General features: G+C 37.9%; 1 protein-coding gene across 1 annotated transcript in view; it reads right to left on the bottom strand.

Annotated features, from left to right (window-relative positions):
* Nucleotides 1-13,585, bottom strand: part of myom3 (myomesin 3) — a 68,851-nt gene that overhangs the window by 17,124 nt on the left and 38,142 nt on the right. Inside the window, exons 14-18 of the mRNA XM_005736073.1 lie at nt 11,605-11,732; nt 7,659-7,842; nt 5,181-5,355; nt 4,413-4,534; nt 2,289-2,476 (exon numbers count right to left, since the gene is read on the bottom strand). Coding sequence (XP_005736130.1) covers nt 2,289-2,476; nt 4,413-4,534; nt 5,181-5,355; nt 7,659-7,842; nt 11,605-11,732 — 797 coding nt within the window. The remainder of the gene's footprint in view (nt 1-2,288; nt 2,477-4,412; nt 4,535-5,180; nt 5,356-7,658; nt 7,843-11,604; nt 11,733-13,585) is intronic.

The following is a 13,585-nucleotide window of genomic DNA, read 5'->3' as shown; positions in this document are numbered from 1 at the left end:
TTATATGAAGAACTTTCACTTGTTACAGTAGTTGCACAGTATTTGATTGATACTTCTACTTAAGTGAGCAATCTGTGTACTCGTTTTAGTTAAGTGAGAGAAAAACAGGAGGTTAAAGTCTGTTTTTGTCTTCTAAAATGGGCTCCTGATGGTCCTTTGTGACAGCTAAAGCAAAGAAGCTTCCAAACCAAAATCATGAGCACAGCTCCAGACAGAAAAGCAGCCCTGAGCTCAAAATTGCAGCACAATCGATGTTCTAATGACTCTAATTTGCATCCAGGAAGCCAGCAACTTGATTCAAATGAAGGCTCACGCCGATTCTGTGCTTCTTGAAGATGCAATGTTGAAAAGGCTTGTTTAGTCCAAAAGGGGGCGCTGCATGTTCTCATCACAGGGTTTCTTCTTCAGCAAAAGGGGTCTCCAATCCTCAAAAGTCTGCACTTTGCAACACGCGGGTCTAATCTTGATTTATGGTGGCACAGTCATTTTCGTTCTAATTGGCTTTGTCTTTGTTTTTCCCAGGAGCTAAAAACAGCCACTCACACATAACACATTTGCACAATGTCTAATTACAGAGCACCTGTAATCTCTCTGAGACAGGTTAAAGATTTAACTTTCCTCTGGGTCTCCATGGACACTGCTTGTTGCCTAGTGACACAGCCAGTGCGGATGAGGGAGCTTTGGCCGTTATTGCCATTATTTAGAGGCAACTGCAAAATCCAGAAATAACTTTTATTATTGTTATTATTATAAAAGTCCTTAATTCAAGGACTAGCAAGTGACTAGAAATCTCTCCGTGCACTTATTCTTTTTTTTTATTTTCATCCAAAGTATAACAGCATGTTTTTTGTTTTTCGGCTGCTGTCAGTAAGTGGAAAACATGCAAACTTATTTTCTGCTGACATAAGGAAACACTGCATAACGCTAGCACTTTTGTATTGTTTATGCTGTCCATACTAACTGTACAATGTTTGATGACTGTATGAATATATCATAATAACAACAATGAAAACAATACCAGCCTGCTGTTTTGCAGGTACACGTTTTACCATGTTGGCATTCTACCTTAAAGCTCTAGGCTTACTGTCTTAGCTGCTAATTAGCACAGAGAAGACTGGAATCAGTGTTGAACCAATCTTGGTGCTAAATCGTGCCGCATGCTAAAGAGGACGCCGATGTCTTGACATTTTTAAAAGCAATCCATCCAAACAGTTTGACATTTTTCTAATTTAAAAAAATTACAACTGTACACAGCAATTGACTATAAAAAGGGGATGAGCTCTATTTCCCAAGGAAGTTGAGATCCTTCAACATGTACAGCAAAATATTGGAGATCAGTCAGCTGTGGAAAGTGCAGTCTGCTTAACTGTGGTCTGCTAGAGAAGCATCGTAAAACCTGGTGACAACAACAGACTGACTAAACTGATCAGGAAGACCGACTCTGTGACTGGCTGTAAACTGGACACTTTTAAGGCTGTGGTGGTGACGAGGTCACTGAACAAACTGCTCTCCATCATGGATAGTGCTGACCACCCTCCACAGCACTTGCTGGACAGGCAGCAGCCGCACCCCTTACCTAACAGACTGATTCAGCTCAGCTGCCACGATGATAAGCAAATGCAATAACACTACAATCCAACATATCTGTCTGGCACGTAATCATGTTTCCTTTCATTTACAAAAAGTATTGACATTGCTACTTTGTCAGGGTAGCTGTAGCTCAACAGGTAGCGCAGGTCGTCTATGCATTGGAAGGTTGCTAGTTTGATCCCTGGCTGCTTCAGGCTGTATGCCAACTATCCTTGAGCAAGATACTAACACCAACTTGCACTCGGATGCATCCATCTAAGTGTGGAATAAAATGTTGAGATGAATGGGTTAGTGAGTGCTCTGGTAGAGTAGAAAAGCGCTATACAAGAACCAGTCCATATATTCTTTAAAAAAATATTTTACACTATTATTATTATTATTATTATCATCATCATCATTAATAATAATAATAATAATAATAATAATAATAATACTATATTCTCCTGTGACATAGGAATTTCCCAAAATGGGTTAAATAAAGAATTTCTAATGTTAACTTATCATTTTAAATGGAGAAAAATGGTCTCTTTAAAAACTGCATTGCAAAGTCTGCTCTGCTTTCTGTGCCAGTCTGGTTGACAGCAGACATTTCACTGAAATCCCAAAACTGTGCCTGTGTCTGTAACTGTAACCAGACCATCACCTAAGTCAGCACTTAAATTTCAGAGAAATGGTCCAAAACTTTCAGTATTACCCACCTTGAACTGGCGCTCTTTGACAGGTTTGACGTTGACCTCTCTCCATATTTCCATGCCCTTTTCCTTCTGGTCCAGATAGTAGCCACGTACAGGGCTTCCCCCGTCAGAGAACGGAGCCCTCCAGCCCAAAACCATCTCTGACCCAGTGCATAGCAGAAGGACGATGGCAGAGGGAGCAGAAGGAACATCTGGACAAGCAGAAGGAATTGGGGAAAAAAAATACATATAGATGAGAAAGTCTCAGCAGGCACTCCTTCTTGCTAAATAGACCAAAAAATGCAAATAACTCTCTGGCCGACAACAGCTTCTGTCCAAATTTTCAATCTCACAACTCTAGGCCTACATTAGACTTTCTCCAATGATAACGAAATAAATATTCACCTCATATTCTATTTGACAAAAATGCATTCCTCACAAAGAATTGGATTCAAGCTATTATCCCACAGGTAATGGTAGAGTAGCAGAATAGATGTGAGATTATTCTGACAGTGAGTGCCAAGCGAAATGAGTCATAACTCTACTATACTGCAGGCTGCAGAAAGCATATTATCTGAGACTGCAAGAAGGGTCAGTGGCTTTTCATGTATAGTCAGTCTCTACCGGATTAGTCATTTGGTAGAGCTTACTTGACAAAACATATAGACTGTTATGTGACAGGATCACAATTTCCGTTAGCTATGATAACAAGAGCAGTGAACAGTGATGTGCTATATTAATGCAAGCTTTGATTTCTCTGCCTTCTTTGTTAAATATTTTCTAAAAATGATTTTGCACTACCTAAAATGCTGCAACTATGTGGAGGACACCAAATAACAAATGTAGGGTGAATGTTGGAAGCCTTTCATTGTCCTGCTTTACAGTGCATATGCATTAACGGGGAGGACTCGTGAGGCTGCAAATGAAAACTACCAGTGAAAAACAAAAACCCATTCCACCAAGACTGAGTGAAAGCTGAGAAAAAGCAAAAAAAAAATTATTAAACTGTGATGAGAAGTTTACAAACACACATTATGGGCATGAATGTTAATGATAATTTGGTGTTTTAATGATTGACCAGGTCAAAGAAATCCAGAGTGGAGTGTTTTCACAGCGTACAACTTTAATAACTGAGGGCAGAAGTTTGAATTTGTTTTGGATTTTCTATAATCCACACATGGTCAAAATTATACATAGAGGCTGAAAAATACACATACATTCACTTAAATCTTTTAATAAGTGGTACTGAAGTTTCTACAGTGTCTTTTTAAATGACAATACAAAGGCCGATTAACTTCACGTTATTGATCTTGATTGACTTCAGCTGGCAGTTTCTCTTTTCTAACATTGAAAATGATTTATTAGACGGCACTTATTCAATTGACCGATCAGATCCATGGGGAAATCTGAGGATTTCAGTGAAGATCTAAGCAGAATTGCAGATTTAAACAAGTTGTGAAGGAGCCATTTGTAAACAACTGCAACAGATTCTAAGATTATCAGTAAAAACAACTGTACATAAGTACAACTCATTTAGATGAATCATCACTTTGCTTGGAAGAAGACTCAAACGGTCACCTTCAGATGACAGGAAACTGATTGGGATGTTCAAGACAACCCAGGAACCACCGAGTCTCAAGCCACAGGAGCTGGCACTGCTGGAGGTCTACATCACCATGGAGAGGATGTTGACTAAGACAGAAACCCCTGCTCTAAAATCAACACCTTGAAGATCAACTGAAATGTGTAGCTGCCCTTAGGCTAACTTTACACTTCACTAATGGCCTTCTCAAAGCCCTGGCCTCAACCCTATTAAAAATTTGTGAACTCCACTTAAAAACCAAGAAGCCAACCAATTTAAACTCCACCAATTCTGCCAAAAAGAGTGGTCAAATATCCAGGTTGAATTATGTCAGATGTTAAAAGAAATCATTAAAATCTCCAAATTATTATGACATTCATGCCTATGATTAGCATATGCATATCACAACTGTATACCAAAGAAACCCCTGAACATACTCAGCACTCACTGCCATTTAAACATTATAATATAGTGGGAGTGCTCTGAGTTAGATGCTCAATAACAGAATTACAAAATATTTACAAAATATTTAGTATTTTATGTTTTTGTCTGGCAGGCATGCTTACGAATGGCTGATTTGACCATGATGGGTTGAGACTCATCTGAATAGCTGCTGTTTCCTGCTCGGCTCACACACTTTACTCTAAACACGTAGTCCTTCTGAGTCTTGAGGCCATGGACTGTAAACCTGAGGAGAGATTATGTTCAAATCACATATATTGCAGTTGTGCATTTTCTATGATATTCATTTCTATTTCTTTTTGACTTTATGTTTTTAATTCAGTTCATTTCCAGAGTTGATTTGCTGATTTCAGTTAGCTTTTGCAGTTTGAACATACTTAGTTGTAGTCTAATTTCAGTGTAGTTTTAGTCTTTTTAAGTATTAATGTCAGGTGGGCCAGAGGCAGGATTTAGAACAATTACTATAGATGTAAAATGAAAAGAAAGAACTTTTTGAAAGCAGTCTCTTAGGTGTCTAAAGCCTCAATAAATATTCCCATCAAAGGCTCACCAGACAAGCTGTCATAACAAATTTGACCAATGCTAAAAGTAAGACTAAAGAAATCTGAAAGTAATATTGATGTTATTTTCAGTGTTTCTGCTAAATTAAAGAAACATATCTGTTTACGCTTAAAAAGTTTGTGTTTTATTTTAATTTAATTCAATTTCTTTTTATATCCACTGTGAGTTTTAATATTAGTTTTTGTTAACTATAATAACCTTTATTTATCATGCATATCACTTATAATTATCTGAAAATGGCCTATGAAATGAGATCATTTTGATTGTCACTATAACTTAATTTTATTCATACTAACATTTTACCCACATACCTGTTTTTAGTAAAGGGCTTGTTGTTAACTGTCTTCCAGTTGTGTTTGCCAGCTTCACTGTAGTACAGATAATATCCCAGGATGCCGTTTTTGTCTTTGGGCTCTTGCCACTGCACCAGCACAGAGGTGTCTGTGTCTCTAATTGCCATGACAGAGTGAGGTGGAACTGGCACAGCTGGTGGGAATCAGATAATAAACAAAAAAAATATCAACTAAAACCACGAAACTTAAAATGGTAAAAGGAAAACTGACTACAAGATAGAAAACACCTATTTTTCTGTCAATAATCTCCTCAGGAGTTGGCCCACAGTAGAGCTTGAAGTAACTTTTTTTGTTTTCTATACTGAAATAATCTAGAGTAGCATTATAATTCAAGGACTCTATCATTGCTTCCCTGTCTTGTTTGTCTTGTGTATACACACATGCACTCACACACACCTACACTTGATCTACAGGTCCTAGAAATGCCTGTGTGGGCTCTCTCTGGGTGATTCTAACACTGGCCAAAGGCGTGATCATGAATGGTTGTCTCTCCTTATCTCTCTGATAACCAACCTGTCGAGAGCGTACCCTGCCTCTTGCCCCACGTCAGCTGGGATAAACTACCACACAACCCTGAACTGGAGAAGAGGTAGGAGATGGAAGGACTTATTATAATTTAACTTCTGGTTTCATAATATAACACTGGCACCCCTGGTGTTTAGACTGGTTCTAAACCTTGCTTTCACCATGCAGCTTTAAGCCACTGGGTATGAAATCTTCTGGGAAAATGAAAAATCACTGTGCAACCAAAAAAGGAAGATGACTTTTGTTTTTCCCAGTAGCTACTGGCAGTTTCACTGGATTCTATAGGGTGCATAGTAATAACTGTAAAAAATCTACCCTTAAAAGGAAAGAAAACACACTACTGGTATATAAGGCAGAGAAATATTATTTTACGTGGACTTACAATATCATTACTTTTTACTGCTACAGTTACATATCACATATTCTTGGATTTAACAAGTGATATCTGCCCAGCCAACCCTGGTCGGTGTTTCTGGGGCAGGTCTGCCAAAAAGTAAATGAATAGACTCATCATATATTCATTTAAAGGTACAATATAAAATTATACCTATTGTTGTGCATCAAGATATTCACATTCTGATTTTCAGACATGTAGAGGACCCCTTTTCTCTTTTTCTCTTTTATTTATGGGTTGTTCCAAAACATCTGCCACTTTGCAATGAAATGTTTTTTTTTTTATACAATAATCCATTTCATATGTGGGAAACCTTTGAGGTTATCAAAAACACCGCTTTGCTTTGTTCCACCTCCACTGGGGGTACCTCCAAATTTTGGGAACATTCCACTGAACTAAATATTTTAAGAGGAAGAAAATGCACTCAACACATTTGTTAGAGCACAAGGGTACATACAAAGTTGTTCAGAACCACTTACTGAAAACTTTACTTTTTTTTTGCAAGAAACTTTCACGAATTCTATGAACCAAACACTGAAGGAATGAAAATAAAAACCTTAGCACTAATTTCAGTTTTTTTTCTGTTAAAATAAAAAAGTAGTGCATGGCCATGTTTCAGTATTGTTGTTTGGCTTGCTTGTGCTGTTTTGTTGAATTGATACATTCAATCACATTGAGAAAAGTAAAAATAAGGCGAGTAGGTATTGCTTATATGCTAAAAATAGGTCATTTTAGATCATTGGTAGGCATGTATGTTTCAGATTTCGTGGCTATAAAGAAGGTATCATTGTCACAAAATTAAAACAATAGGTGTTATTGGTCCATAAACTGTAAAAACATGTGAATTTAGACCATTGCTAACCCCCCCACATAGATGTGTTCGAGGCAACTTAATGATGTTACATTATATATAATGCAAAATGTTTTGTAGTTTTGTAGATATAACTTAAATGTTATTGTGGTCAGATAAAAAAGGATCCAATGCTTTTATAATGAGTCTAAGTGCTAGAAACAGAACGCCTCATTTTATCCTGATGCTAAGTGGTTGCTAGGCAACTTGACCACGCAACAACATCAGATACCGATAAGAACCAGCAGGGGCCCGAGAAGTATCTGTGCGCCAACTTGCGAAGTCAGTGGCCAAAGACACTAACAACACACAACAAAGATTTGTGTGTTATGGTAATGTTATTAGACCCATAAGATACGTCTCATACTGTCATTTATTTAAAATGATAATTATATGGTTGATAAATTATTCCTATCGAGCCCTCAATATTGCACTGTGATCTGTTCTCAATAAGAAATCCAGATAATCTATTAAACCACTGAAAACCGAGATAAATATAGCCACATCATTTCTCTTGTAAATTACTGTATGAGTGAACATGTAGAGTAGGAGAAATACAGTTCAGTGTGGAAATGCTGAACAATGACGGCACTCTTTAAAATCTAAGTGACCTTTACAAGAGGTAGAGTAATAAATGGCTACCGGTACATAACATATTTAATCTCACCTTGTGCCTTTCCGAGGGAGATCGGTGTGCTCGGCTCAGAGGGATCACTGACACCATACTTGTTGACTGAACGCACTCTGAAGTAGTACTGCTTGCCCTTCACCAGGTCAAATACTGGGAACCTGGGAGAGTTTACCACCATGTCCAGACTCACCATCTCCCAGCTGTTTTTTCCTGTCAGGGACTGAAACAGGTGGGGAATTAGATTAATTTCCAAAGTGCTGTTTATCTCAAGGACATCTTCATAATTCAGGATCCTTAAAATATGCAGGTGGATTCAATCTGCACAGTTTGGAGTGACAGACAGTGATACTTTGATTTAGAAAGGCAGAAATATGAAAAAAGGAACAATATGCCAGGAAAAAGTTAAAAAGAAGACAGATGGGTAGGTATGCAAATTGTAGACCGCCAGTTTGTCATCTTGAATTTTTTTCCTTTTCATCTTTGTCAATTAGCCATCATCATGCAGTGTCTACATTATAGGCTACATTAACGTAGCTGTTGTCCTGCTCTGTATTGCCATCATTTCTTTCCCCAAGTCTCCGGTGAGAAACGGGTATGTTCCCAGAGATCAGTGATTATAAAGTGCTTGCTCAAGGGCGAATATGATATTTGAATGTTCTCTTCATTATATAAGAGGAAGTGAAGCTGTAGACTTTTAGTAATTTCAGATGCCTGTGACAGATTTGACAGTTTTATTACCTCAGTAACTTATAAAGCTTCAATAAAGATCTATTTCCTGTAGCAGTTTTTTTGATTATTGGAGCTAGAAGCTGTTCAGTGCCTGGGCTGATATTAGAGAGCCTTTAGGCCTTCTATTATTGTAAAGGCCAGGGGCTGTCCACACACTCCAATATGTTGGAGAAAACTTTTTTGACATCCCTGATAATGCCTCTGAAAAAAGATTTTTTTTAAAAAGGTTGCTGGATTAGATGCATGACTAATTTTAAACCAAACAAAGCCTTTTAGATAACACATCCAGCCAACAACCAATCACTAGAAAAAATCTCTGCATGCAAGCAAAAAAAAAAAACACAACTCCTGATGCCATGTGGCATGTAAGAGCAACATCAAGGTCTGCTTGTTTTTAATAAGATGGTAAAGTTTCAGTTAAACTGACAACACCGCAGTATATGTGGGTGTGTATTTCTTCTCCTTCTGTCTGTTTAATTAGTGCTCTTGTCAGCAGCCTGCTGTTAATTTGACTCACGTTCCAGCTCCGGACTTCCCAAACAAAACAAGGGGGAAGTACTGATGCAAGAACACTGATTCTTGTGTTCACTGGATGTGAAGGTATTACTAATTGCAACTGTGGTTAGCTGGATATGTGTAAATATTCATATATGAGAGAGCATTATATACACTTATAAGAAACTTGGATTGGAGCCCATTCGCCTTCAGAAGTGTCTCAGGTCTTTGTGACTCGAATTCAACAAGGTACTGGAAAGATTCCTCAGAGATTTTGTCACGTTCCTGGGTCTACTGAACTAGCGTTTTAAGTTTTAGTTTATTTTGATGTTTATGTTTAAGTTCTTTAGGTTAACTAAGTACACTTGTTTATTAGATTCTCTTTGTGTTTTTCTACCCCTGTATTTAAGTTTCTCTCACCCTCTATGTGTTTCATGCTGTGTGTCGTATGTGTCAAGTTTGCATTGCTATGTCTGCGTCTCATGTTTCCTGTTTTATTTTGAAGGTCTGTGTCCTATGTCAGTGTGCTTCCTTTGTCTCGTTATGTCAGATTAGTGTCAGCTGTTTCCCCGTGTGTTTCCACATCCCCTAATCGCCCTTGTGTGTATTTAGTCATGTGTGTTTCTGTTCATTCATTGTCAGGTCATGTGTTGTCTTTTGTGCCATGTTTCCATATTCCAGGTATCTTTGTATCCAAGTCAGGTTTCATGTTTTGGTTGTTTTATGTTTATCTTTAGTTTCCCCAGTTTAGGTTACTGTTTAGTTTCACGTCTGCCTTTTGTTTTGTAATGTTTTACCAGCTTGAATAAACGGCTCGCTTTCTGTCAACGTTAAAGGTTTGTTCCACGTTCCCTGGTGTCTGCATTTTGGGTCCTCTTTGTGAATTCATACAGTGTGCTGCTGCATACTGTAACAGAGTTTGATCCATATTGACGTGATAGCATCACACAGATGCTGCAGTTTATCAGCAACACATCCATGATTCAAAGCACAGCCATTTAACTCACTGTAGTATTAAAGAACCCAGTTTAGATGGCATGAGCATTGTGAAAATGTGTACACTGTGGTCATAGAGTGATAGACATGTGCTGTTAAGAAGCACCACACCATGTGGTCTTCTGCTGATGTAGCCAATGTGCTTCAAGGTCTGACATATTGATTGTTCAGAGAAGCTCTTCTGCATAACTTGGTTATAGGGAATGGTTATTTGAGTTTCTGTTGCCTTGCTGTGAGTTTCAGCCAATGTCTTCTGGCCTTTGGCATCAACAGGATATTTCCACACAGAGAATTGACACTTACTAGACATTTTCTTTTTTTTCTTCAGACCATTCGCTTTAAACAACTGGGCTGGTTTTGTGTGAAAATCCAAGTAGATTTGCACTTTCTATAATAATTACACCAGCCCATCTTGTGACAACAACTATTCCATGTTTAAAGTCACTTAAATTCCCTTTCTTCCCAATTCTGTGATTGCGAGCATCTAAATGCATTTAGATGCTGCAATGTGATAAACGTAGATATATGAACTTGAAAAGATTTACTTAGCAGAGTAGCCAGGTGAGTTTATATCCAATTGTAATTTAAATGTAGATATTTTTTAATGTCTTTTACCATAGTAGGTGCGTGTTTGTTCAGAAATCTTAAAAGTGTAGATGTTTTCTGGATCATCGCTTCCTTAAGATGGAACTATTAATCCAGCATCTACAGAGCAACATGAAACTTTTGTTGGAAACCTAAAGTTATAAAAATCACTGCTCTATCAGGTCTGGATTGCTCTCTGTCGTCTGCTGAGGTTTTAAGTTGCTGAATACTGTGGTTGCCAGCTAGATGCAATCATTGTATTCTGTTTGGTACAGAGTAGGTAAAGTACATCAAGTCTATTGTTGCTAAAAACAGCTGTATGCATGCTGCAGGCAACAATGATGTGTGATGCTATGTGACTCGAGACTGAACCAAAACACTAAAGCTGCAGTAAAATGGAAGCAATTAGCTGAAACATGATATACTGCTTCGTAAAGTGCAGAAGCTGCAGACTCTGGTGAAAATTCTGCTGGGTTTTCAACTTACACAGGCCCATTACATTTTCTTAATCTATAATTATGGAGTTAAGGAGCTTCGGCTCAAATGAATGTTTAACATTTTACTGCTGTCCATTTCCCACATATGCATATATTTTTTAATTCAGAGGCAGGTCTTTTTAAAATGAAATAAAAGCCAATTTGTAAAACTTCACAGAAGGTAATCGGTCTCATTTCACAGATTTGTAAATTAAACTGTATAAGTTTATCTCAATTATCCAGCCATCTTAGAAATCTAAAATCTAATCATGATATCCTAATCTTTCAGTTTTTCTCCTCTTCTGGCATGAACAGTTATCATTGTGATTTTAGTTTGCAGTTCTTCAGACAACATATCACATGACTTCAGATTAACCCTGACTCCCAGAGCAGGCCACTTTTTCAAATAGCGGATGAAAACAAATCAGCTTGATAATAAACCTCTGATATGTTATAGTGACCAGTTTCAAGTCGCTGTGAGGAGATTTTCTACTGGCTGCTACAAAGATTGGAGATGTTTCTCCAAGTTTAAATTATGTTCAGATGTGATTGATCTAAAAATGATTTTTAGTAGATGCACTAAAACTTCACTTATGAGCTCATAAGATGAAAGAAGTTTAACCAAGACCCTCGGGGAGGCCTGCAGCCAATCAGAGTCTTCTGAGTTGTTGTAATATGAATATTTATGTGCCGTGACTGACCCGCTCCACGTAGAAGGTGAGCGGCTCCCTGCCTCTGGGTTCAGGCTCGGTCCAGCTCAGCACCACGTAGGTGTCGCTCACCTCGCAGGCGTGGACATTTGTGGGAGGAAAAGGAGCTTTGATTCGACCTAGAGAGCAAAGACAGGAGTAGGAGGCGGAGGATGACAAATGCAAAAGTTAGAACAAGGTCAATGAGAATGAAAATCCAAAAAAGTGTTGGCTGAGAAGCTGCGTTTGATTCTTTCTCTTAAAATGCTTTGCTGCTGAATGTGTGCACAGCACCTGGCTACCCCAGTCTCACCTCCTTTTCTAATACCTAAGTATAGCAGATAACATGTAGTCAAATACTTTCAGTGACACTCCAAATGATTCAAGGACAATAGAAGTGTTCAGGTTTAGCCAGAAGTGTCCCATCTGTCTCTGCACGTTTGTATTCCTTGTAGAGTTTGTAGAGCTGCAGTGTGGATCAGAGAAGAGCTCCACAGCTGAAAGAGTAGTGAAGAGAGAGGGATGGTAGAGGCAGCAAACCTTTGTTAGTATACAGAGGAGTATCTGAGCAGCAGGACACACTGTGCTTTAAAAAAAATTTTCATGTAGTGCTGCAGCGGTTACGGAAAAAACCATAAAGCCATGTAGTAAAATCTGCTGATGACAGACAAAAGCAATGATAAGCTGCTTAAACCCATTTTCTGGGAGGGGACTATTTTTAATGAATGCTGTGAAACTGTGAAGACATACACATATTTTTGTGGTATATGTGAAGAGAAATGAAAGTTTACTGAGAACACAGATATTATTAAGCAGGCTCATCGGTGGTTGTACGGGTTTTCTCAGCGGGGTAGATGAGAGAGTAATTATAACATATTTCACCTCCTCTATTTAATGCATGCTTGCATTTCTTTCATTTGTTGCTCCAGAAAGACAAGAACAGGCCAAAGAACAACTAACACCAGTTTTACATTTATTATAAGAACCCAAAGATCCCTGATAGAGCTCTATAAACAAACAAACAAACAAACAAACAAACAAACAAGTACACAGTAAAAGCCAAGCCATCACTAATAACCCCACACATGTGCTTCATAATGAGCATAACAATGCCTCCAGGACTGAGTTTTAAAGCACAGGCTTGCACAACAAGCCAACAATACTTGGTAATCAAATGATCAAATATTGTCCATAAGAGGGATGTTAATCACAGTGAATATTTTTTGGTCTCTAAATGGTTTATGTACTTTGCAGCTTTACTGTTTTTGCATTTACATTTCTTTTGAACATTTATCTGTTTATTCAATGCTGTATTGTTTGACTGTTGAATATGCTAATTTAAGGGAAATGATTAGATTTTTGTGGCTCTTGAAGTGTTTAATCAAACTCTGTTTGAAGCCAAACAATATAGTCATTTTAATGCACTCTTTTTTTTTTTTTTAAAACAACCAAGCAATAGGAAAATTATGTTTAATGTGCAGCTAAAATGAGCATTTAGGAACAGTAAGTGGAATGCACCTGATTGGTGAAGTCAGTCACCTGACCTCAGTTCAAAAGAAGATGACTGCAGCACATCTTTAAATGTCAAAGATAAAAGTGTTTAGCATTTTATTATTTACACGTAATGATTCAACATGGCAGACTGAAGTTTTCTCCCATACGGTGTGTATACTGTACACAAAAGGAAACGAACAACAATACAAGTCTGGGAACTGTGGTGAAGATTTCTTCCTGTTAGAATGGAGTTTTTTCTTCCCACTGTCACCAAGTGCATGCTCATTTTGGGGGGGGGGTTCTCTGTAATATAGAGTTCTCTGAGGTAACCATTGTGACTTTGCGCTATTTAAATAAAACTGAAATGAATTTCATAAAACTTACAACCTGACATCTTTGTCTGCTAAGTGAAACCAATGCCAACTTTAACCTTAATTCTTTTTTCAGTGATCATATGAGGTCATTAAAACCCTGGGCTCCTATAGTCTTTGCACAGTGC

Source organism: Pundamilia nyererei, unplaced genomic scaffold (assembly GCF_000239375.1).
Source record: "Pundamilia nyererei isolate P.nyererei 1_Seehausen unplaced genomic scaffold, PunNye1.0 scaffold00067, whole genome shotgun sequence".
Taxonomy (NCBI): domain Eukaryota; kingdom Metazoa; phylum Chordata; class Actinopteri; order Cichliformes; family Cichlidae; genus Pundamilia; species Pundamilia nyererei.
The sequence above is the reverse complement of the archived record's forward strand: the minus strand, read 5'-3'. Positions and strand labels throughout refer to the sequence as shown.